Consider the following 27,381-nt stretch of genomic DNA (forward strand, 5'->3'; position numbering starts at 1 on the left):
CTGTTACTAGGCTTCTCTTTGCAACCCTTCTTAAACAATGGAACAACATTAGCCACACTCTAGTCTTCCAGAACTTTGCCAGTGGAAAGGGATGAAGCAAATATCTCTGCAAGGCCCTCTGCAATTTCTTCCCTACCCTTCCACAAGATCTGAGGATGCACTTGATCAGATTTATGATTGTCACATGTATTAGTATACAGTGAAAAGAATTGTTTCTTGCACACTATCAAGACAAGGCATATAGTTCATAGAGAAGGAAAGAAGAGATTGCAGGATGTAGTGTTACAGTCATAGCTAAAGTGGACAGAAAGATCAACTTAGTGTGAGGTAGGTCCAATCAAAAGTCTGATGACAACAGGGAAGAAGCTGTTCTTGAGTTGGTTGGTATGTGAGCTCAGACTTTTGTTTCATTTCCCAAAGGAAATAGGTGGAAGAGTGAACGTCCGGGGTGTGAGGGTTGATTATGCTGGCAGCTTTTCCGAGGCAGCCGGATGTGTACAGAGAGTCAATGGATGGGAGGCAGGTTTGCGCAATGGGCTGGGCTTCATTCACAATCCTTTGAGAAATCCGTTGTTGAGAAAAGCATGGATGTTAGGGAACTTGGGGAAATGAATAGTCTTGAGGAGTGCACATGTAACCAGAGAAGGAGGTGCTGGAAGTCGTAAAGTGCATCAAGGGAGATAAATCCCTGGGACCTGATGAAGTGTATCCCAGGACATTGTGGAAGGCTCGGGTGGAAATTGTGGGTCCCCTAGCAGAGATATTTGAATCATCGATAGTCACGGGTGAGGTGCCTGAAGATTGGAGGGTGGCAAATGTTGTGCCTTTGTTTAAGAAGGGCTGCAGGGAAAAGCCTGGGAACTAGAGGCCAGTGGGTGAGCCTCACATCTGTAGTGGCTAAGTTGCTCGAAGGTATTTTGAGAGACAGGATCTACAGGCATTTAGAGACGCAAGGACTGATTAGGGACAGCATAGCTTTGTGAGTGGAAAATCATGTCTCACAAATTTGATTGAGTTTTTTAGAACATAGAGTTTCAGGTCATTACCATTCGCTGCATCAGAATATTAGTAGTGTTTCTGAAAATTTCATGCATTCCCTCTTGACTTGACCGGACAGCCTCATCTATTCATTACCAACTTGAGTTTCGCTAAATCCCTGTCTCAGCTGAGGTTTCTAGAACTTTCATTCATTCCTTTATTTTCTTTAGACTTGACTGTCAGCGTCCCTCATTTAACCCATGAAAAACTTTGGTGTATATAAACCCCTGTCCTCTGCATCAAGTCCCACACACTCACCCATCACCATGTTCTCACCATGGGGCTGCAGTGGTTAGCACTGCTGCCTCACAGTGGGTTCAATTCATGGCTTGGGTGACTGTGTGTGTGGAGTCTGCACATTCTCCCCATGTCTGCATGGGTTTCCTCCCACAGTCAGAAAGGCTTGCTGGTTAGGTGCATTGACCCGAACAAGTGCTGGAGTGTGACAACTAGGGGAATTTTACATCAACTTGCAGTGTTAATGTAGGCTAAGCCTACTTGTGATACTAATAAATAAACTTTAAAACACTGACCCACACAGGCTCCCGGTTAAACAACTCAATTTAAAACATTGCATCTTTTTTTGCAAATCCTTCCATGACATTATCGTTCCCTATTTCCAGTCACACGGATGTTTGAATCTTTTTCTACAGACACACTTACAATCAGGATCTGATGAATGGAGTGACTCTGGCAGGTTTTGGTCTGATGCCTGGTTTGAGTTTCCCTTCAAATTTTGTCGTCAAATTTCCTGTAAAAAAAGATCATCACTGTCAGTCAAGAATAGAAATTAAGTGAGAAACATTTCTCTTGGGTTGAGTTTTCTGTGTGTAAATCCTCCCCTTCTAACTCCCTGTAAAAGGAGTTTCCAAAGTCCATCCCTGTCAGTCCAGGATAGAAATTCACAACATTCTCTCCTCCTGCTGACAGGGCGCACCGCGCATGCGCGCTATTGCCCATCGCCCCGAGAAAGATGGCCTCCGTCAACTCGGGGCCTCCAAATCAGGCATCTGCGGTCGCGGCCCCGAATGGTACGAACGCGACACCGAGCAGTTATTATTCGGGTTTTCCTGTCTCCACTGGGTGCTTATGAAGCCTCCCCATCCACCCCGCCGCCTCCATTACCCTCCAGAATAAGCCGTTTCCCTGGAAACCCGGAGCCGGTATAACCACCCTGCTGCTACTGCGGCAGCAACATCCACTGCGCATGCGCAAAGTCTATTGAGCGGCTGGGTCATATTCTGATTCACTGTGAATGCTGGGTAAGATAGCCACCATTGAAGTATGTTGTTGCATTAAAAAAAATCATGTTTTGTGATTCAATTACGACTGAAGCCAAAGCACCAAGGTATAAAATGGTGCAGTGGTTAGCACTGCTGCTTCACAGCTCCCGGGTTTGATTCCCGGCTCGGGTCACTGTCTGTGTGGAGTTTGCACATTCTCCTCGTGTCTGCGTGAGTTTCCTCCGGGTGCTCCGGTTTCCTCCCACAGTCCAAAGATGTGCAGGTTAGCTTGATTGGCCAGGTTAAAAATTGCCCCTTAGAATCCTGGGATGCGTAGGTTGTATGGATTAGTGGGTAAATATGTGGGGGTAGGGCCTGGGTGGGATTGTGGTCAGTGCAGACTCGATGAGCTGAATGGCCTCCTTCTGCACTGTGGGGTTTCTATGATTTCTATGATGAAAATGAAAATAACTAATATAGCAGCGAGCTCCGTCCTGAGTTTAATTAATGTAAGAAGTCTCACAACACCAGGTTAAAGTCCAACAGGTTTATTTGGTAGCAAATAAACCTGTTGGACTTTAACCTGGTGTTGTGAGACTTCTTACGGTGCTTATCCCAGTCCAACGCCGGCATCTCCACATCTGAGTTTAATTGATAGCAGAACAAACATCTACACCTGAAGATGAACTCCTTGGAGTGTCAGCTGGTGTAACGAACTGATGATTTACCATCCACCACCTCTCCACACACACACACACACACACGGACTTGACAATAAGAATGAACTCATGGTTGATCAAATCCTTTGAACTTTTAAATATGTTAACAGAACGGGAAATTGAATAAATCCATTTGCACACATAACATATCTGAATGGTCTCTTTCTGGCGTGGCTGTGCTGTGAATAGGATAACTGACCACTTACATTCCAGAACTGACATTCTGCCCTGTTTCCAAGACCAATATTGAGAGGTGGTACAGTTGTTAGCACTGCTGTCTCACAGCACCAGGGACCTGGGTTCTATTCCCAGCTTGGGTCACGATCTGTGTGGAGTTTGCACGTTCTCCCTGTGTCTGCGTGGGTTTCCTCTGGGTGCTCTGGTTTCCTCCCACAGTCCAAAGATATGCGGGTTAAGTGGATTGGCCATGCTAAAAATTGTCAAGGGGACTAGCTAGGGTTAATGCATGGGGTTATGGGGATAGGGCGTGGGTGGGATTGTGGTCGGTCCAGACTCGATGGGCTGAATGGCCTTCTTCTGCACTCTAGGATTTTTGTTCCTTGAAAAGGTACAAAATCGACTGCATAACTGCAAATAGTTTTATTTCCAAAACTGTATGAGAATTCCCACCTGACTCTTCATGTTATTGAGTCAAAGAAACTTTGTTAATTTTTAAAATGTCCATGAATACTGCAGAGGCTTCTGCAACTCTTCCGATGTTGTTTTTTGTTAACTCAGATTTTTCATAAAGAGAATTGAGCAATCATTTGAAAGGAGAAATAATGCATGTTTTTATGAAGGGGAATGATATTAGGACTAATTGTACAACTGTTTGAAAATAAGCTAGCACAGACATGATGTGTCTGTGGGTAGAGATGTGTATTGTCTCCAGACAGGACAGCCACATCTCTTTAACCTGTGCTTAATGCTCCTTCCACCCACATTGTCTGTATCTTTAAGACCTGGTTGGCTGTAGGGATTCGCATTCTAATCAGTATTCTGTAACTTGATTTTGTGTCTCTGTGCCCTGTTTGAGAGCACATTTCCACTCCATCTGACGAAGGAGCAGCGCTCCGAAAGCTAATGGTATTTGCTACCAAATAAACCTGTTGGACTTTAACCTGGTGTTGTTAAAACTCTTACTGGGTTCAGTTCTCCAGCTCCTGTCTGCAGACTGACAATAAAACCAATGGGTCTTATTGGTGGTGTTGGGGCCTCCAGCGGGTGTTTGTGAATCCTCCCCGCGCACCTCCCAGGGTTTCCTTCCTTCCCAGAGATCAGAATCCTCATTGATTTGAGGCCAAAGTGTAACCTCTTATTTATTGTCCCCCTCCCCCATCCTCTGATGTGAACCATCCTCCAGTGGCTGAGCCAGGATGGGGCCGTTAACCTGGGCCTGTTCCCGGGAGGGAGAAGCCCCGCAGCTGCAAACCAGGGAGCTGACAATGATTCTGAAGGGTTTGCGGATCCACAAAGTGTTTCCAAATCCTCCCAGCCACCGCCTAACGCTGACTCCGCTTCTCCGGGACAAACAAGCGCCAAGGCCAGCAATGACACTGCGCATGCTCCACATCACAATGCCCGGGGACTGATTGACGGCAGCTCCGGACCAATAGGAAGAGGGGGCGGGACTGGAGGACCGAGCGGGAGCGGCTGGTCCTCCAACCAATCGGAGTGAATGAGGGGCGGGACCTGAAGCATGCGCAGTGCGGGTAATGGCGACGGACGGACGGTTTTAACTCGGAAGCGAGAACAATACGAGGTCGAGGGCGGCGCGCGGGGAATGATAAATGTGGCGGGTGGGTGGAGAGACTTTGTAAACATGTTGTTCAAACCCAAACCCCGGAAATTAACTTCCCGGTCCCCCCCTTTGTACCCAATGGAGCGGCAGCTTGTAGTGTTAGACCCGGGCTGACTGCCGCCATTGAGGCTGCATGTGGGAGGCCGGCAGGGATTGTGATCGGAGAGTGAAGCCCTGACGTCACAATGGAATGGGTGAGAGTGTGACGTCACAATGGAATGGGTGAGGGTGTGACGTCACAATGGAATGGGTGAGAGTGTGACGTCACAATGGAATGGGTGAGGGTGTGATGTCACAATGGAATGGGTGAGGGTGTGATGTCACAATGGAATGGGTGAGGGTTCCAGATGAGCTGAGACTGGGCTGGAGTTGGGCGATGGCACTGACATGTGGCCCGGTGGCACAGTGGTTAGTGCAGCTGCCTAACAGCGCCAGGGACCCGGGTTCAATTCCAGCCTCGGGTCGCTGTCTGTGCAGAGTTTCTACATTCTCCCCGTGTCTGTGTGGGTTTCCTCCGGGTGTTCCGGTTTCCTTCCACAGTCCAAAGATGAGCCGGTTAGACAGATTGGCCATGATAAATTGCCACTTGGTATCGGGGAATTAACAGGTAAATATGTGGATAGGGCCTGGATGGGATTGTTGTCGGTGCAGGCTCGATGGGCTGAATGGCCTCCTCCTACACTGTATTTTATTATTCATTATTATTAATTAATTGCAATTCTGATTTCCAGCTGTTTCTGAGTTTTAACTGTATCCTCTATTGTGAACACCGAGGCAAAATACTTGTTCAATTCATCTCCTAGCTCCTTATTTTTCATTATCAATTCCTGGACTCACTTTCTATTAGACAGTTAAGAAATGAGGTGGAGCAAGTGACTGAAGTGTCAGTCAGGGAGCACTATTGGGAGCACCAATAGTTTCAAAATAGTTCTTGAAAAAGATAGGACAGGTCCACAGGTCAAGGCCCTAAACTGGAGCAGGGCCACTTTTGTGGGCATTAGGCAGGATCTAGCAGATGTCGATTAGGTGAATTTGTTTGAAGGGAAAGGAATGACTGGCAAATGGGAGGTTTTAAAAGTGTGATATCAAGAGTCCAGGGGCAGTATATTCCTGTTAAGATGCAGGGAAAGAATGGTAAATTTAGGGATCTCTGGCAGACAAGGGACATTGAGGCTCTGGTCAGGTAAAAGAAGGAAGCATACATTGGGTTTAGGAATCGGGGACAAATGAATCACTCTGACTATAAAAAGTATAAGAAAATACTGAAGAGGGAAATCAGGAGGACAAAATGAGGGTATGATATGGATCTGGCAGGTAAGATTAAAGAAAATTCCAAGATGTTCTATAGCTATATTAAGAGTAAAAGGGTGGCCAGAGAGAGAATAGATCCCCTTAAAAATCAGTATGGCCATCTGTGTGTGGAGCCACAGGAGATGGGTGAGATTTTTAATGAATACTTCTCCTCTGTGTTTACTGTGGAGAGCACCATGGGTGCTAAAGAAATAAGGGAAACAAGTGATGATGTCTTGGGCACACGCATGTTACTTGGGAGGAGGTATCTGCAGCCTTATAAAAGCAAATTACTGCGGATGCTGGAATCTGAAACCAAGAGAGAAAATGCTGGAAAATCTCAGCAGGTCTGGCAGCATCTGTAAGGAGAGAAAAGAGCTGATGTTTCTTGTCTCGATGACCCTTTGTCAAAGCTCTGAAACATCAGTTCTTTTCTCTCCATACAGATGCTGCCAGACCTGCTGAGAATGGGGAGAGAGTGTGTGGGATGGAGATTTCCAGCTTTTGGGGAATGAGAGAGGAAAGAATGTTCCATAGAAATTGTCTGTTCTGAATTTCTATCCTGTACTGACACTGATGACTTTTGGAAACTCATTTTACAGGATATTGAAAAAGGAATCACAGGCTGAAATCTCAAACGTCACGTCTCGATCTGACAGAGTCATATTCCTTGGGACCTCAATATCATCGGACTTTGAATCCAGAAGGAGAAATGATTGTCCAGTCTGTCGATTTGAAAAGATTTGAAATGTCAGTGTGAGTGAAAAAGCATCGACACACTGCCACACTTGAGTGAGAGTGTTCCAATGCACTGACTAAAGAGCTTTAACCAGTTACACAGTCTGAATAAATATCACACCATTCACAGCGGGTAGAGACTGTAATCTTGTTCTGTGTGTGGACGAAGTTTCAACTAATTGTCCACCCAAGAGAGAGGCAAGGACACCTGCACCATGGAGAAACCATGGAAATGTGTGGACTGTGGAAAGGGATACAGAGCCCCATCAGAGCTGGAAGCTCATCGGCGCATCCACACCGGGGAGAGACCATTCACCTGCTCTCAATGTGGGAAGGGATTCATTCAGTTATCCAACCTGCAGTCACACCAGCGAGTTCACACTGGGGAGAGACCATTCACCTGCTCTCAATGTGGGAAGGGATTCATTCAGTTATCCGACCTGCAGAGACACCAGCGAGTTCATACTGGGGAGAAACCATTTACCTGCTCTCACTGTGGGAAGGGGTTCACTCAGTTATCCAACCTGCAGAGACACCAGCGAGTTCACACTGGAGAGAGGTCATTCACCTGCTCTCAGTGTGGGAAGGGATTCACTCGGTTATCCCTTCTGCAGACACACCAGCAAGTTCACACTGGGGAAAGACCATTCACCTGCTCTCAGTGTGGGAAGGGATTCCCTCGGTTATCCCTCCTACAGACACACCAGCAAGTTCACACTGGGGAGAGACCATTCACCTGCTCTCAGTGTGGGAAGGGATTCACTCGGGTATCCAACCTGCGGGCACACCGGGGAGAGGCCATTCACCTGCTCCCAGTGTGGGAAGGGATTCACTCAGTTATCCAGCCTGCTGACACACCAGCGAGTTCACACTGGGGAGTGGCCATTCACCTGCTCTCAGTGTGGGAAGGGATTCCCTCAGTTATCCAGCCTGCTGACACACCAGCGAGTTCACACTGGGGAGAGGCCGTTCACCTGCTCTCAGTGTGAGAAGGGATTCACTCAGTTATCCAACTTGCAGACACACCAGCGAATTCACACTGTAGAGAAACCATTCACCTGCTCTCAGTGTGGAAAGGGATTCACTCGGTCATCCGACCTGCGGAGACACCAACGCATTCACACTGGGGAGAGGCCATTCACCTGCTCTGTGTGTGGGAAGGGTTTCAGCGTTTCATCCCGGCTGCTGAGACATCAACAAGTTCACGAGTGATGACAGTGGTTGGATTCTGCTGTTATTGTTTCTGCTGTCAGTTGCATCCAGGACTGCATTTTGTTCATTCTCACAGTTGGTCAATGGGAAGGGTCAGAGGGTTTCTTTGTGCTGGACTGGCTGGTCTCAGCCTCCAGTGGGCTGATGCTATTTGTGTCTTTTTGCGAATACCTGATTTCAAATGTCACAAGGATCACAGAGTGACAGTGTGTTAGGACGTTTAGAGATATTTAGTCAGAAGAAAACAGAGGTTGGCAGTGCAAAGGTACATTTCTGAATGGAGGGCTGTGACAAGTGACATTCCTCAGGGATCAGTGCTGGGACTTTTGCTGTTTGTAATATATATAAATGATTTGGAGGAAAATGTAACTGGTTTGATTGGTAAGTTTGTGGATGACACAAAGGTTGGTGGAATTGCGGATAGCGATGGGGACTGGCAAAGGATACAGCAGGATATAGATCAGTTGGAGACTTGGGCGGAGAGATGGCAGATGAAGTTTAATCTGGACAAATGTGAGGTAATGCATTTTGGAAGGTCTAATACAGATGGGAAATATACAGTAAATGGAGAACCCTTCAGAGTATTCATAGGCAGAGGGATCTGGGTGTACAGGTGCACAGGTTATTGAAAGTGGCAATGAGGTGGAGAAGATAATCAAGAAGGCATACGGCATGCTTGCCTTCATCGGCCGGGGCATTGAGTTTTTGGAAGTTTACAAACAGGATCACAAGAATGATTAAGTAATTAATTTTGGTTACTGTTGTTGTAAAGCACATGCTAAGTTTCTCTGTTTGTGTATGGATGATATTTGTGTGTTGAATGCTTCAAGCTTTGAGGTTTTCTGTCTGTGATTTAAATCAAACAGATTTTTAACAAAGGAAGTGTGATCAATAAAACTTTTTTTGTTCAGAAGTTATGAACCTGGAGCCATGTTTACTGGCCAGAGACAGGATTCCAGGATATTTTACTAAACATGTGGGAATTTTAATCCGGATAAAACTCACTCATGAGAGAATGAGAGTTTTAATTTGTAATGGTTATTTAAAATTTGACACATGTGAAATGATTCTGACCAATCCTGTGTTGGATTGATCTTGGGTTAAACTTCCTGTCAGGTCCAAAGATTTATTCCTGACACAAGTAACACAAAGAAAGGGAAAATTCTGGAATTGGATACTGAAGAAAAGAGTTTAAAAAGAGAGATTATTAAATAGAAATGTTCCCAGACCATGTGGTCATTAGATTAAAACAAAGGAAGGGTGCTGACGTCCATTTGAGAACTTTTAATCCACCCCATTTCTAACTAAGGGAGTCTATGTACAAAGAAAGCCCAAGAAAGACCCCCCCAAGGGGGGTCTGGAAAGTATCATGATGGGGGCACCTGTCCATGAGATGATCACAAAGCCCCATAATGCCCAGATACTAATTTTATTGAACGTATAATGTATGTAATCTATCGCCATTCTGATTGGATTGTGTCCAGCCGGGATGGACTGAGTAACTGGATAAGAATTGATGATATTCTGTGTTGGGTGGAGTTACACATGGTCAGCCCCTGTGGCTTCTCCTCGCTGGCGTAACTCAATAAACTGTTTGTCGATTGAATCAGGCACAACACACTGGGTACATTCCCACTTCATCCTTGGGAGTGGCCTGATAGGCCATGGTCCAGACTAAATGTGGCCTTTGAGGGGTCGTTGTAAATGTGCATTGAAAATGGTTGGAAGCACAGATCACCAGGAAATGGGTCCACCTTTGCCAGTTGACTCTGCTGTGGGAGTGGAAGAGGAATGTTCATGTACAGATTCTCAAACTCCCTCTTCACCTCCCATTCCAGAAACACCATTACAAGATTTACCAGTGGTATTGTACAGGTCGCAATGAAACCACAAAGCTCCTGACAGACTTCCGTATTGTTAAAGACATTACTTTGTTGTATTTCTGTCCTGATGGGGGATTGAAATTTAAGGAGAGGAGAAGTGTTCCAGAGTGTTCTTCTCAACCTCTCTCCCTTCAGAGCAAATGCGGGCTTTAGGCGGGGTTTCAGTCTGCAAGTCCAGGCTGGTTCCAATGCTCCTGTTTCCTTTTGTTTGCCAATGATTTTTAAACTTTGTTATTTATTTATATAAAGAACATCCTGCTTTTAACAACACATTTGACTACCTTATTTGTGGAATGAAGTTCCCACAATTGTAAAGCAGGAGATTAGTTAAATGGACAGCCTGAATTGAGAGACAATTGAAGAATAAATGATTCATTAATACAGTTGTTAGGCTGGAAATGTAAATTTGAACACAAAAGTTTATAACGTTTAGAATTATAAAGATATAAAGAATGTTTAAAATTCTGTGGGAATTATAAAATGTTACCTTCTGGCAGCAACAGAATAGAAAAAAACAGATAACAAGACTTGTTAGCGTGGCACGGTGCCACAATGGTTAGCACTGCTGCGTCACAGTGCCAGTGACCTGGACTCGATTCCCGGCTTGGGTGACTATGTGGAGTCAGCACGTTCTCCCCGTGTCTGCGTGGGTTTCCTCCGGGTGCTCCAGTTTCCTCCCACAGTCCGAAAGACGTGCTGGTTAGGTGCATTAGCCATGTTAAATTCTCAATCAGTGTAACCGATCAGACGCCAGAGTGCGGCAACTAAGGGATTTTCACAGTAACTTCATTGCAGTGTTAACTTTCTTAACCTTGACTGGAGGGAATGAATCGTCTCCTGTTCAAGATGTCTCAACATTGAATGACTGATGTTAACCAATTATTGGTCGACACTCAGGCTACCCCAAGCTAAGAGATATCGTTTGAGAGAAAGAATTGTCTTAAAATTCAGACAATGTGTGTAACTAGCTAAAAACCAAACCAGTTTCATTATTGACAAGTTATAGACCAATTGGCTAATTCCCAACAATTGGCTGAGCTGGGCTTTCTACATTTTGAAAGTATAAAAAAGGGGATTCAAGAAACCAATTTGAGCGAAGTTTTTAAAAGTTTAAGGCTTTTTAAAGTTTATTTATTCATGTCACACATTCACACTGCAATGAAGTTACTCTGAAAAGCCCCCAGTCACCACACTCTGGCGCCTGTTCGGGTAAACTGAGGGAGAATTTAGCATGCTCAATGTACCTAACCAGCAAGTCGTTCGGTCTGTGGGAGAAATCCACACAGACTGGGGGAGAATATGCCGACTCTGCACAGACAGTGACCCAAGCCGGGTCCCAGGCGCTGTGAGGCGGCAGTGCTAACCACTGTGCCCTTCAGAGAGGTGTTGAAAGCTGTTGATTTTACAAGTTATCCATGTTTTCAGAGCGGTCACTTTTTGTCCTGGTCTGAGAAGGATGGAGAAAAGTCTGTTCAATTGTTCAAGTTAAGCTTTCTCCTTTTACTGTTAATAGATTCTTTGCTTTTTTTATCCTTCTCTCTTGTTACATTTTTAATCGTTAATAAACTTCCCGAATTCACCATTTAAAGTGTTCTTTCTTGCCATTTGGTTAAGTCACTGGAACCTGGTGTGATTTATGATTAGGGAGGTTATTGTAAACAAGTGAACCTTATAAATCTTCGTTTAAATAAATCAATGTTTTTACAAATGGAATGCTATTCTTTATTACGAGGGAAATTGAACATAGGAAAGAGGATGTTATGCTTCAGTTATGATGTGGAGATGCTGACGTTGGACTGGGGTAAACACGGTAAGAAGTCTCACAACACCAGGTTAAAGTCCAACAAGTTTATTTGGCAGCAAAAGCCACTTGCTTTTGGAGTGCTGCTCCTTCATCAGGTGAGTGGGAGTTCTGTTCACAAACAGGGCACAAAGACTCAGGGATTTTCACAGTAACTTCACTGCAGTGTTAATGTAAGCCTACTTGTGACACTAGTAAATAAACCTTAAAACTTTAGTTAGATGGGCAGAACAGTGGCAAGTGGAATTCAACCCTGAAAAGTTTAGATAATTTTTGGAGGACGAGCAAGGTAACGGAATGCACAATGAATGGTCAGATCCTAGGAAGTACAGAGGATCAGAGGGACCTTGGTGTGCATGTCCATAGATCTCTGAAGACATTAGGACAGTTACATAAGGTGGTTCAGAAGTCACATGGAATACTTGCCTTTATTAACCAAGGCATTGAATATATGGCTGTAGAGATTCACATTCTAATCAGTATTCTGTAATTTGATTTTGTGCCTCTGTATGCCCTGTTTGAGAGCAGATATCCACTCCATCTGACGAAGGAGCAGCACTCTGAAAGCTAATGGCATTTGCTACCAAATAAACCTGTTGGACTTTAACCTGGTGTTGTTAAAACTCTTACTGTGTTTACCCCAGTCCAACGCCGGCATCTTCACATCATTGAATATAAGGGCAGGGAGGTTATGATGGAGCTGTATAAAACACTGGATAGGCCACAGCTGGAGTACTGTGTGCAGTTCTGGTCGCCACACTATAGGAAGGATGTAATTGCACTTGGGAAGGTGCAGAGGAAATTCCCCAGGGTGTTGGCTGGGCTGGAGTGTTTCAGCTATGAGGAGAGGCTGGATAGGCTGGCATTCTTTTTCTTGGAGCAGGGAAGGGTGAGGGGGACCTGATTGAGGTGTATAACATTTTGAGGGGCACAGATAGGGGGGACAGGAAGGAACTTTTCTCTTTAGTTGAGGGGTCAATAACCAGGGGCATGGATTTAATTTCAGGAGCAGGAGGTTTATAGGAGAAGTGAGGAGAAATCTTTTGACCCAGAGGGTGGTGAGAATCTGGAACTCAGTGCCTGAAAGAGTAGTAGAGGTGGGAACCTTCACAACATTTAAGAAGAATTTAGTTAAGCTTTTGAAATGCCATAGCGTACAAGGTTACGCACACAGAGTGGAAAATGGGATTGGAATAGAACAGTCCTTGATGGCCAGCACAAACACGATGGGCCGAAGGGCCTCTTTCCATGCTGTAAAACTCTATGATCACCCACGTTGGCAGCAAGTTCAATATCATCATCAGTCACAACCCCCTGTATCTTCACTCACTGAAACAATCCATTTAAAACATTTTTAGTCGAGGAATGTAGCCATTTTTCTGTTAGGCTGCAGCCTGCATGGAGATTTCCAGCTGTGTGTGTCCAGAACAGGAAGCAGTGAGCATGGATCTGTCAATCAGCCTCAATCAGCACCTTCAGGAGAATTGGGAGGGTGAATATTAGATACAGCAGAGTGAGAATGGAGGGAGAGTGAGTGGGATGGAGATTCACAGCTTTTGGAGAATGAGAGAGGAAAGAATGTTCCAGAGGAACTAGAATTGTTCTGAATTTCTATCCTGTACTGACACTGATCACTTCTGTAAACTCCTTTTACAGGATATTGGAAGGGGAGGATTTACAGACAGAAATCTCAAACCTAATGTCACATCAATATCTGACATCCTCACTCAATTCATCGGGATCTGAATATATCGATCTTTGATTCTCGAAGGAGAAATATTTTCCTGTTCTGTCTGCTTCAAAAACTTTAATCATTTGTGTGACTGGAAAAGCACCAAGGCACTGATACACCCGACTGAGAGCATTCCAGTGCACTGAGAGTGGTAAGAGCTTTAACCAGTTATATTGTCTGAAAATACATCGCAGCATTCACAGCGGGGAGAGACTGTACCCATGTTCTGTGTGAGATTTAGCTGATTGTTTAACCTGGAGAGTCACAAGGACACCCGCACCATGGAGAAACCGTGGAAATGTGGGGACTGTGGGAAGGGATTCATATCCCCATCTCAGCTGGAAGCTCATCGGCGCAGTCACACTGGGGAGAGACCATTCACTTGCTGTGTCTGTGGCAAGGGATTCAGTCAGTTATCGAATCTGCGGACACACCAGCAAGTTCACACTGGGGAGAGGCCTTTCACCTGCTCTCACTGTGGGGAGGGATTCACTCGGTTATCCAGCCTGCAGACACATCAGCAAGTTCATTCTGGCGAGAGACTGTTCACCTGCTCTCAGTGTGGGAAGAGATTCACTCAGACATCCCACTTACGAAAACACCAGCGAGTTCACACTGGGGAGAGACCGTTCACCTGCTCTCAGTGTGGGGACGATTCACTCAGTCTTCCGCCCTGCGGAGACACCAACGAGTTCACACTGGGGAGAAGCTGTTCAGTTGCTCTCAGTGTCTAAAGGGATTCACTCAATTATCCCACCTGCAGACACATCAGCAAGTTCACACTGGGGAGAGGCCGTTCACCTGCTCTCAGTGTGGAAAGGGGTTCACTCAGTCATCCACCCTGCGGAGACACCAGCGAGTTCACACTGGGCAGAGACCATTCACCTGCTCTCAGTGTGGGAAGAGTTTCAGAACTTCATCCGCCCTGCTGAGACACCAACCAATTCACAAGTGATTCCAGAGGTTGGATTCTGCTGACATTGTTTCTGCTTTCAATTACATCCAGGACTGCATTTTGTTCATTCTCACAGTTGGTCAATGGGGAGGGTCGGAGAGTTTCTTTCTGCTGGACTGGCCGGTCTCATGACTTTGCCTCCAGTGGGCTGAGTCTTGTTGCGAATACCTGGTTTCAAATTTCACACGGATCACAGAGTGACAGGGTGTTAGGAAGTTAAGACATGTTCAGTCAGCATTTCTATTTGAAGCACCGCCTAAATGCCAATCGAATTTCCTTTGCAATAGTTTGTTGTTTCCACTTCCTCCACGCTCGTAGGCAGCGAGTTCCAGAACATTACCATTCGCTGCATCAAAATATTCTTCCTCACATCCCCCCCCCGCTGCATCTCTGACCCAAAACCATAAATCTGTGTCCCCCTCGTCCTTGTCCCGTCAGCTAATGGGAACAGCTTTTCTTTGTCCAACTTATCTCAACCTGTCAGAATTTTGTCCACCTATATCAAATCTCCCCCTCAACCTCCTTTGCTCCATGGAGAACCCCAGCCTGACATTGACAATAAAGAACAAACTGGTGACAGTCTGGAATGTGTAGCTGGAAAACCCTCCCTAACAGCACTGTGGGTGTACTTACACCTCAGGCATTGTAGTAGTTCAAGAAAGCAGTGTTGGGGTTGACCATGGCTGAGGCAGATCCATACAGCCACATATTCTGTTATAATTGAAGGACTGCAGATTGAATGTGAGGCATTATGGGACTGGACTATCTTGACCACATTCCTGTGACTGCTCAGTTTCTGCAATCACGGACCATTAAAGCTGCTTAGCAGGGCCCCGATAGAGGACGTGGTGAAAATATTTACTCAGAATGAGTTAGAATTAAACTTATTCCAGAACACTGGCTGGTGTTCAGCAGCTGATATACCCGAATTTGTAAAAAGAGAGTCTGACCAATCAACAAACCACGGTAGGTAGTCGGTTAAGAAGTGAAGAAGCGTTCTCAGGCATTGTTTAAATTATTTTATCATAAATTTGTGATGAGAACTGTGAGGGACTTGTGACCCAATAGTCGGTGAGGTGACGGTATACTCCAAGTAGCACTGGACTGAAAAGCAGACCTCTGAGAGTCGATTCTAATGGTTATAATCCTACCCAAGCATGGTCAGTGAAAAATCAGAGCTCAAGTGGGGACCGGACAGGTCTCTTACCTGCCATTTGGAAACTAAAAAGAAGAAACATATTGATAAAATAATTAGAGAATAGAGCCAACGTTTCAAGTCTGAATGACACTTCGTAAGAGCTCTTATGAAGGGACATCTAGACTCGAAATATTGGCTCTATTCTCTCTCCACAGATGCTATCAGACCTGCTGAGATTTTCCAGCATTTTCTGGGGGGTTTTTCAGATTCCAGCATCCACAGTATTTCACTTTTATGAGAAAATGATTCGGTCTGATTGGAATCCCCACGACCCTCTCGCATTGTTCTGACTCTACCAGCTGGGCTGTGGAATTAATTGGATAGATCTTCCAGAGAGCCAGCAGAGACATAATGGGCCAAATGATTTCTATTTATGCTGTATCATTCTCTAAGAGAGTGAATATTCAGTATCAGGGACAGAGAGAAGAACCAGTGACTGTGCGATTGAACCCAGCCAGAATCAGCACCATAAAGGGAGGAGTGAGAGGGAAACGGTGTAAAAGCTTTGAAACATTACATGGTCCTGCAGCAGAACTTTGAGAAATGGAGCACAGCAATGTACCAATTCTCAATAATTCATTAATTTACCTCAAATGCTAACAATGTTATTTTGAATTAACTGTTTGAGGTTTCAATGGCGGTTATTACCCAGCATTCACTGCGGGTGTGAAAGTGCCCTATTCACTCCACAGGAGCCCAGTGCGCAGGCGCAGCGCTGTATCTGGGGCATGCGCAGTGCCACTTTGCTCGGAGCCCTGCGAGTGCTGGGGACGCTTATTTCAAGGGGTGAGAATCGGTGGGGCGGAGGGAGGAATGGAACCGGGAGCCGGGGTGGGCAGGGAGCAGAGGCTTCACAAACATCTGCTGCAGGCCGCAAGGCCTGAATTAGAGCCTTCTGGTCCCGGGTTTGCAGCTCCGGGGATTTTATCCGAGGATCAGGCCCAGTGCCGTAGCCGCCATTTTTGTTTAGCGGGGAGCAGAGCGCATGCGCGGCCAGTGGGCGGAGCTTCAGGATTTGGGTGACCAGGAGAGACAATGTTTGAGTCATTGACTGACAGGCCGGGTTCATGGATGCTGCCTTTCCCGGGGGAAGGTGCTGCAGGGGGAATGTGCGGCCATTGGAATAACAGAATAAAAACATGATCAAAATTAGGAGCAGGAGGGGGCATCTAGACCCATCGAGGCTGCTCCGCCATTCAGTAAACACATGACTTAACTCAATTTTCCTCCAGCCCCAACCTCTCTATCTCATCACTCCCTGGTCGGTAAAATGGTATATAACACACCTTTGAATATACTCAATGAGCCGGCCTCTACTGTTCAATGAGGGAGAGAGTTTCACAGCTTACTGAACTTCTGAGAGAAGCAATTTCTCCTCATCTCTGTCTTAGAAACTTATTTTTAAATTGTTCTCGCAGTTCCAGATTCCCTGTTGAGGGGTAAACCCTTTCAGCGTTGACTCTGTCAAGCACCTTCAGAATCTCATATGTTTCAGTAAGATCACATCTCATTTATTTAAAATCCAATGAGCATAGATGCACCCTGCCTAACCTTTCCTCATAAAACAGACCCCTTCATGCCCAAAATCAGCGAGTGAACATTGTCTGAATTGCTTCCAATGTAAGTATATTCCATCTTAAGTAATCTTATGCTAGAAAACAGGAGGGGAGAATGTTATGGATTTATATTCAGGACTGACAAATGACTGTTGGAGGTGACACAGTGGTTAGCACTTCTGTCTCATAGCGCCAGAGACCCGGTTCAATTCCAGCCTCGGGTGATTGTCTGTATGGAGTTTGCACATTCTCCCTCTGTCCATGTGGGTTTCCTCCGGGTGCTCTGGTTTCCTCCCACATTCCAAAGATGTGCAGGTTAGGTTGATCGATAGTGCTAAATTGTCCCTTTGTGTCCCAAGATGAGGGGGAAGGAAAGGGGAGGATTAGTGATGTACGTACATCAGGTTACAGGGATAGGGTCTGAGTAAAGGTGCTGTTAGAAACTTGGTGCAGACTCAATGGCCTAAAAGGTCTCCTTCTGCACTGCAGAAATTCTGTGATTTTGGAATCTCCTTGGTTCGAAGAAGAGGATTTTCAAGCAATCTCAAACCCCCCAAAAATGTGTATCTCTTAATTTCAAGCCACAATTAACACATGACTCTTGTAATCTCCTTTTGCAGGGAGTTAGAATATTTGAAGATTGCAATTCTTCTCTGATTCCAGTGCTTCTGACATCTTTCCAGCCGCAGGTTTCAAATTAGAAAACACTGAAATTGTTTCAGAGGTGAGTATTGTTGAACATTTACCTATAATTTTGAATTTTCCTGCTGTGCTCTGTTATCTGTACTCTGGTTCCACGTCTCTGGGGCTGGTGTGACTCCGTTACTGTGGATCTGAATCCATGTCCATCCATTGCTTTGTTTCACCTCTGCCCTCCCTGATCACCTCTCTGTCATTGTCGGTTCAGAGAAGGATCTGCAGGCTAATACCTGGGATGAAGGCGTTGTTTTGTGAGATAAGTTTGGGCCTGTACTGACTGGAGTTTAGAGGTGATCATAGTATTGACATCAGATTGTGAGGTAGTGATTAGTGTAGATGAAGAGAGGATGTTTCCAATGTTGGGGATTCTAGAATTAGTCGGCAGATTGTCAAAATAAAGGGTCCCCCATTTCTGATGGTGAGGAGGAGAAATGTCTTCCCTCAGAGGGCCGTTAGTCTTTGCAATTCTCTTCCCCAGAGAGCAGTGGAAGCTGCATCATTAAATATACTCAAAATACAGAGATTTTTGATTGAAAAGGGAGTCAAGGGTGACAGGAAGAAAAGTGGAGTTCAGATCACAATCAGATCAGCCATGATCTTGATGGGGAGACGATGGCCTTGTGGTATTATTGCTGGACTATTCATTCAGAAACTCAGCGAATGTTCTGGGGACCCGGGTTTGAATCCTGTCATAGAATCATAGAAATCCTACAGTACAGAAGGAGGCCATTCAGCCCATCGAGTCTGCACCGACAATCCCACCCCACAACAGCTGGTGGAATTTGAATTCAATTAAAAATATCTGGAATTAAGAAATTACTGATGACCATGAAACCCTTGTCAATTGTCGGAAAAACCTATCTGGTTCACAAATGTCCTTTAGGGAATGAAATCTGCCATCCTTAACTGGTCTGGCCGACAGGTGACTCCAAAGCCAGAACAATGTGGTTGACTTTCAACTGCCCTCCAAGGGCAACTAGGGATGGGTAATAAATGCTGGCCAGCCAGCAACATCCATGTCCCATAAATGAATTTTAAAAATTCAATTGAACAGCTTGGTGGGCTGAAGTTCTAACTATTTCTTACGATCTGTCAGGAACATGAAATGGTGAGTGTCGATCAGCATTAATTAGCACCTTCAGGAGAATTGGGTAGTGTATATTAAAGTTTAAAGTTTATTTATTAGTCACAAGTAAGGTTTATATTAACACTGCAATGAAGTTACTGTGAAATTCCCCTAGTCGTCACACTCCCGCACCTGTTCGGGTCAATGCACCTAATCAACACGTCTTTCAGAATGTGGGAGGAAACCCACGCAGACACGGGGAGAACGTGCAAACTCCACACAGACAGTGACCCAAGCCGGAAATCGAACCCGGGTCCCTGGCACTGTGAGGCAGCAGTGCTAACCACTGTGCCACCGTGCTGCAGAATGCTAAATGGAATGAGAGGGAGAGAGTGTGTATGTGTGAGGGGCGTGGGTGGAGATTTAAAGAATGTTCCATAGAAACTACAATTGTCTGTTTTGAATTTCTATCATGTGCTGACAGTGATGATTTTTGTAAACTCCTTTCAGTGGATATTGGAAGGAGAGGTTTGGAAAATGGAAATCTCAAAAGAGTCACTTGATTCATAAGGACGTGAAAATCATCAGCCTTTTTAACATCAGTGTGACTGGAAAAGCACTGAGATTCACACACCCGTATCAGAGTGTTCCAGCGCACTGATTGTGGAAAGACACAAGGACTCAGACACCATGGAGAAACCATGGAAATGTGGAGACTGTGGGAAGGGATTCAGAGCCCCATCTGAGGTGGAATCTCATCGACGCAGTCACACCGGGGAGAGACCGTTCATATGCTGCACTTGTGGGAAGGGATTCAATCATTCATCGAATCTGCTGAGACACCAGTGAATTCACGCTGAGGAGAGGCTAGTCACCTGCTCACAGTGTGGGAAGGGAGTCAGAGATTCATCCATCCTGTGGCGGGGGGGGGGGGGGGGGAGAAGGGAGGGGAAAGAGAAAGATTGAGAGAGAAAGAATCCAACCCCTGTAATCACTTGTGAACTTGCTGGTGTCTCTGCAGGTTGGATGACCGATTGAATCCCTTCCCACACACAGAGCAGGTGAACGGTCTCTCCCCGGTGTGAACTCGCTGGTGTCTCCGCCGTGTGGATGACCTCCTAAACCTCTTTGAGCAGTGAGAGCAGCTAAACGGTCTCTCGTCAGTGTGAATGGGTTGGTGGACCATCAGTTCCCGAGAGCTTTTGAAGCCACTCCCACAGTCAGAGCATTGAAAGGGTCTGTCTTGGGTGTGAGTGACCTTGTGGCTCAACAGGTTGGGCAACTGAGTGAATCCCTTCCCACACACAGAGCAGGTGAATGGCCTCTCCCCAGTGTGAACTGCCTGGTGTAATTGTAAATGGGATAACTGAGTGAATCCCTTCCCACACACACAGCAGGTGAATGTTCTCTCCCCAGTGTGACTGCGCCGATGAGTTTCCAGTGCAGATGGGAACCTGAATCTTTTCCCACAGTCCCCACATTTACACAATTTCTCCATGGTGCGGGTGTCCCTGTGACTCTCCAGGTTTGACAATCAGTTCAGTTACAACATAACATGGGTGCGGTCTCTCTGCTGCAATGTATTTTCAGGCTGTTTAACTGGTTAAAGTTCTTTCCACAGTCACTCAGGTGTGTGCATGTTTCAGTGTGTGTGTGTCTCGGTGCTTTTCCAGTCACACTGATGTTTAAAATCTCCTGAAGCAGACAGAGCAGAGAAACATTTCCATTCTAGACTCAAAGGTCAATGATATTCAGGTCCCAATGAACTGAGTGACTATGTTAGATTTTGATGTGAAGTTTGGTTTGATATTCGTCTTTAAATCTTCACCTTCTGATATCCTGCAAAAGGAATTTACAAAAGTCATCAGTGTCAGTACAGGATAGAAATTCAGAACAGACAGGTTCTAGTTTCTATGGAACATTCTTTTCTCTCTCATTCCCCAAAGTCTTCCCCTGGAGTGCAGCCTAAGACACAAAACATCAATGGTGGAGAACACCCGATATTGCGCAATTTGATTAACCATGTCAGATATGCGGGGAAGGGGGTACGCGTCCAGCTGCCTGTATCGGTTAATCATAGAAATCATAGAAACCCGACAGTGCAGAAGGAGGCCATTCGGCCCATCGAGTCTGCACCAACCACAATTCCACCCAGGCCCTACCCCCACATATTTTACCCGCTAATCCCTCTAACCTACGCATCCCAGGACTCTAAGGGGCAATTTTTTTAACCTGGCCAATCAACCTAACCCGCACATCTTTGGATAGTCTGACTATAGTCAATGACCATTCGATGTTTCTCTCCAGTTTTAACAACTACTACTTGGGCTCTCCAGGGGCTGGTACTGGCCTCAATGATCCCCTCCCCTAGGAGCCGTTGCACTTCGGAACTGATGAAAGCTCTGTCTCCAGCACTGTACCGTCTGTTCTTGGTGGCGATGGGCTTGCAATCGGGGGTGAGATTTTCAAACAGTGAGGGAGGGGCGACTTTAAGGGTCAAGAGGCTGCAGGTGGTGCGCGGTGGGCGATCTAAGAACTGCTGATTGCAAACGGAGAGCGGGGGGAAAGGCCCATTATACTCCATGGTGACGCTCTTAAGGTGACTCAGGAAATCTAGCCCCAGGAGTACGGCAGCGCAGAGTTGTGGCAGCACGAGGAGCCTGAAATTTTTGTACACTGTGCCCCCTACAGTCAGGGTCGCCACGCAGTACCCAAGGACATCCACCGAGTGGGACTTTGAAGCCATGGAGATCGTTTGCTTCACTGGCAGAACTGAAAGGGCACAGTGACTCACTGTGTTAGGGTGAATAAAGCTCTCCGTACTCCGACAGTCAAACAAACAGTTTGTAATGTGACCGTTTACCTCGATGTCCATCATGGACCTGGCGAGTTGGTGAGGCCAGGATTGGTCCAGCGTAATCGAAGCCACCGTTGGATTTTGCGAGTAGTCGCACGCGGCTGATGACGTCCAAGATGGCGGCCTACACGCGGTCGATGGCATCCAAGATGGCGGCCCGCACGGCCCACATGCGGCTGATGGCATCCAAGATGGCGGCCCGCACGGCTCACACACGGCTACTGGCGCCCAAGATGGTGGCCCCCTCGGGTCACACGTGGCGCTACTGGGCTTGGAGGTCGATTTTGCTCTGCATACCTTCACGTAATGGCCCTTCTTTCCACACCCGGAGCAGATTGCATCCTTCGCCGGGCGGCATTGTCGGGGTGCTTCCCCAGGCCACAGAAGTAGCACTTCGGGCCTTCGGAGACTGCCGCAGCGGTTGGGTCATTGGTGGGACGTGGCGTGGCATAGGCCTACGGCCCTCCCGAGTACAGAGGTGGCGGCGGCCGCAGTGTCCACGATGCGCCCCCGTGGTCAGGGGTGTAGGCCTCGAGATTACGGGAGGCCACCTCTAACGAGTCGGCAAGTGCCACAATCTTTTGTAGGTGCAGCCCATCCTGTTCCAGCAGTCGTTGTCGGATATAGTTTGACCTGATACCTGTGACATAGGCATCTCTGATTAAGTCCTCAGTGTTTTGGGCGGCTGTTACGGTCATGCAGTTGCAGGCCCTGCCAATGCTCGCAACGCACGCAGGAATTGATCACCCGATTCTCCTGGCTGTTGTCTGCAAGTAGCCAGAAGATGTCTGGCGTAGATTTCATTAGACTGTTTGTTGTACTGGCCTTTTAAAAGTTCAATCGCATCCTTGTAAGTTTCAGCGTCTCTAATCATCGAGAATACTTGATCGCTTACCCAGGCGTGGAGCACGTGTAGCTTGTCGGTGTCGGTCCGGACGACGGAGGAGGAGGTGAGGAAAGTTTTGAAACAGCGCAGCCAGTGATCGAAGCTGTTAGAGGCTCTGACAGCTTGAGGGTCCAGTTCGAGTTTGTCGGGTTTTAGTATCGGCTCCATCCCAAAACTTTTGCTAATAAAATTGATGCACCATCAATCGAGCAAAGACTAGTTTGTATGCAAGAACAAATAGGCTTTTAATAGCAAAAGACTTGGAGCACACTCATGCCGATGAACTGGTCCGTCCAGAGACTGAGGCAGGGGGGTGGGGAGCAGTCGCCTTTATACCTGGACCGGGGGGGGAGGAGTCTCAGGTAGGGCCGGCAGGGATGTGTCCAGGCATGTCACATATACAGGTAATAAGCTAACGGTGGTTTACCACAGCAAGTCAGAACAGTTAAGGCTATGGGCCAGGTGCTGGTAAATGGGATTAGGTGGGAAGTCAGGCATTTCTTGCATGTCAGTGCAGACTCGATGGGCTGAAGGGCCTTTTCTGCACTGTACGATTCTAGGATGAGGCAATTCAGTTAGTTGGAGAGACTGGAGCAGCTGAAATTTCTCTCTTTAGATCAGCCAGACATCAGGGCTTGGAATGGGGCCATTCGGGCTACTGATTCAATGCTGGCTCTCTGCAGAGCAAACCCTGACCCCGTTCTATAGACAGATCCATGCTCACTGCTTCCTGTCCTGGATGAGCAGAAACTGATAGCCAAGTTCCGCACATATGAGGACAGCCTCAACCGGGATCTTGGGTTCATGTCACACTATCTGTAACCCCCACAGCTTGTCTGGACTTGCAGAATCTCACTGGCTGTCCTGTCTGGAGACAATACACATAGAACATAGAACATAGAACATTACAGCGCAGAACAGGCCCTTCGGCCCACGATGTTGCACCGACCAGTTAAAAAAAAACTGTGACCCTCCAACCTAAACCAATTTCTTTTCGTCCATGAACCTATCTACGGATCTCTTAAACGCCCCCAAACTAGGCGCATTTACTACTGATGCTGGCAGGGCATTCCAATCCCTCACCACCCTCTGGGTAAAGAACCTACCCCTGACATCGGTTCTATAACTACCCCCCCTCAATTTAAAGCCATGCCCCCTCGTGCTGGATTTCTCCATCAGAGGAAAAAGGCTATCACTATCCACCCTATCTAAACCTCTAATCATCTTATATGTTTCAATAAGATCCCCTCTTAGCCGCCGCCTTTCCAGCGAAAACAATCCCAAATCCCTCAGCCTCTCCTCATAGGATCTCCCCTCCATACCAGGCAACATCCTGGTAAACCTCCTCTGCACCCTCTCCAAAGCCTCCACATCCTTCCTGTAATGTGGGGACCAGAACTGCACACAGTACTCCAAGTGCGGCCGCACCAGAGTTGTGTACAGTTGCAACATAACGCTACGACTCCTAAATTCAATCCCCCTACCAATAAACGCCAAGACACCATATGCCTTCTTAACAACCTTATCTACTTGATTCCCAACTTTCAGGGATCTATGCACACATACACCTAGATCCCTCTGCTCCTCCACACTATTCAAAGTCCTCCCGTTAGCCCTATACTCAACACATCTGTTATTCCTACCAAAGTGAATTACCTCACACTTCTCCGCATTAAACTCCATCCGCCACCTCTCGGCCCAACTTTGCAACCTGTCTAAGTCTTCCTGCAAACTACGACACCCTTCCCCACTGTCTACCACACCACCGACTTTGGTGTCATCAGCAAATTTGCTAATCCACCCAACTATACCCTCATCCAGATCATTAATAAATATTACAAACAGCAGTGGCCCCAAAACAGATCCCTGAGGTACACCACTTGTAACCGCACTCCATGATGAATATTTACTATCAACCACCACCCTCTGTTTCCTATCCGCTAGCCAATTCCTGATCCAATTTCCTAGATCACCCCCAATCCCATACATCTGCATTTTCTGCAGAAGCCTACCATGGTGAACCTTATCAAACGCCTTACTAAAATCCATATATACCACGTCCACTGCCTTGCCCCCATCCACCTCCTTGGTCACATCTCTTTAACCTGTGCTTAATGCTCCCTCCATTCACATTGTTTGTACCTTTAAGACTTGATTATCTGTAAAGACTGCATTCCAATCATTGTTCTGTAAATTGAGTTTGTGTCTCTGTATGCCCTGTTTGTGAGTATTTCTCCACTCCACCTGATGATGGGGCAGCGCTCCGAAAGCGAGTGGTATTTGCTACCAAATAAACCTGTTGGACTTTAACCTGGTGTTGTGAGACTTCTTACTCCTGTCCTGGACACAGAGAGCTGGAAATCCCCATGCAGGCGGCCAGACAGATATATGTCTATCTGACTGGACTAACAATGTGTGGAATGTACAGACTGGGGGAACAATGGGTGGGGGCGGGGCTCCCGGGTCCGCGCGCCTGAACCCGGAGACGTCACCGCGGAGCAGAGTGATTGCTATTGGCTGATTCAGGCAGGGCTCCATTGTGCCGTCACAATGACTCAGAGGGGCGTTCCCAGCACACACTGTCCCATTGGCAGCAATATCACTGGTTACAGAAGCAGCACACTGCGGATTGGACACCAGCTCAGCGCGGCTGGAGGTCAAAGCCCCGCCCACCCCCACGTGGGCTCGGGTTCCGCCCCCTCATTTTCCACATGCGGCAGATTGACCAATGGCAACGCGTGGAGGACCAGATGGGCGCTGGTCCTCCAGCCAATCAGAGTCTGGGACTTGTGTGCATGGCCGCATGGAGCTACCTCCATTGTTGCCCAGCAAAGCTGCTGCTCCTCTCTCTCTGAATGAAGATTGAGCTTCAGACAGATTAATATTGTACTGTCGCTACCTTAGATATTTCCAGTCATTCATCTCTTGCCTATTAGAGTCATTCGTTTTTGGATTTCTTCTCCACAGGGATCAGTGGAGGTTGAGGGCCATTGAATATATTCCAGGGTGAGTTACACTGATTTTTGATTGATAAAGGTGTCAAGCGTTATGGGAAACAGGTAGGGAAATGGAGAGAAAGTTAAGATGAGGAGGGATTTCCTCACTCAAGTATGTGGTGACGTTTTGGAATTATGCACCCCAGAGGACTGTGGAGCCTCAGTCATCGAGAAATTTCAAGCCGGAGATTGATAAGTTTTGAGATATTGAAGACATTGAGTGATCTGGGGGAGAGCATGGGAAATGGTGCTGAGGTAGATCGGCCAATTCTCACTGAATGGTTGTGGCAATTCGGTGGGCTGAATAGCCAACTGTTGCTTCTATTTCTTTTGATTTCTATGTGCTGGAGTGGAAGCAGTGAGCATGGATCTGTCAATCAGCCTCAATCAGCACCTTCAGGAGAATTGGGAGGGTGAATATTAGATACAGCAGAGTGAGAATGGAGGGAGAGTGAGTGGGGTGGAGATTCACGGCTTTTGGGGAATGAGAGAGGAAAGAATGCTCCATAGAAACTGGAATTGTCTGTTCTGAATTTCTGTTCTGACACTGATGACTTTTGTAAACTCGTTTTACAGGATGTTGAAAGAGGAATCACAGGCAGAAATCTCAAAAGTCACATCGAGACCTAACAGAATCATATTCCTTGGGAGCTGAATATCATCGGCCTTTGAATCTAGAAGGAGAAATGGTTGTCCGGTCTGTTGATTTGAAAAGATTTCAAACATCAGTGTGACTGGAAAAGCACCAACAGCGTTCCAGTGCACTGACTAAAGAGCTTTAACCAGTTACACAGCCTGAATAAATATCACACCATTCGCAGCTGGGAGAGACTGTACTTGTGTTCTGTGTGTGGACGAGGCTTCAACTGAGGCAAGATCACCTGCACCATGGAGAAACCATGGAAATGTGGGGACTGTGGGAAGGGATACGGAGCCCCATCTAAGCTGGAAATTCATCGGCGCAGCCATACTGGGGAGAAGCCATTCATCTGCTCTCAGTGTAAGAAGGGATTTAATTATTTATCCAGCCTACGGATGCACCAGCGAGTTCACACTGGGGAGAGGCCATTCACCTGCTCTCAGTGTGGGGAGGGATTCACTCAGTTATCCAACCTGCGGACACACCAGCGAGTTCACACTGGAGAGAAACCATTCACCTGCTCTCAGTGTGGGAAGGGATTCACTCGGTCATCCCACCTGCAGACACACCAGCGAGTTCACACCGGGGAGAGGCCATTCACCTGCTCTCAGTGTGGGCAAGAACTCACTCAGTCATCCAACCTGCAGTCACACCAGCGAGTTCACACTGGAGAGAGGCCATTCACCTGCTCTCAGTGTGGGAAGGGATTCACTCAGTCGTCGCATCTGCGGACACACCAGCGAATTCACACCAGGGAGAGGCCATTCACCTGCTCTCAGTGTGGGAAGGGATTCACTCGGTCAGCCGACCTGCAGAGACACCAGCAAATTCACACCAGGGAGAGGCCGTTCACCTGCCCTCAGTGTGGGAAGGGATTCACTCAGTCAGCCGACCTGCAGAGACACCAGCGAGTTCACACTGGGGAGAAACCATTCACCTGCTCTCAGTGTGGGAAGGGATTCACTCAGTCATCCGACCTGCGGACACACCAGCGAGTTCACACTGGGGAGAGGCCGTTCACCTGCTCTCAGTGTGGGAAGGGATTCACAGTTTCATCCCGGCTGCTGAGACACCAACAAGTTCACGAGTGA

The 27,381-nt window shown here is 46.8% G+C and overlaps 1 protein-coding gene across 1 annotated transcript; it reads left to right on the top strand.

Annotated features, from left to right (window-relative positions):
• The first annotated feature begins 1,980 nt into the window (after nt 1–1,980).
• Nucleotides 1,981–27,381, top strand: LOC144486601 (uncharacterized). The gene is given in 7 exon segments (XM_078204649.1): nt 1,981–2,121; nt 7,145–7,576; nt 7,647–7,973; nt 13,782–14,085; nt 14,088–14,359; nt 19,659–19,781; nt 26,545–27,381. Coding segments are annotated over 7 exon segments (2,436 nt in total).

This window comes from Mustelus asterias, unplaced genomic scaffold (genome assembly GCF_964213995.1).
Source record: "Mustelus asterias unplaced genomic scaffold, sMusAst1.hap1.1 HAP1_SCAFFOLD_410, whole genome shotgun sequence".
Taxonomy (NCBI): domain Eukaryota; kingdom Metazoa; phylum Chordata; class Chondrichthyes; order Carcharhiniformes; family Triakidae; genus Mustelus; species Mustelus asterias.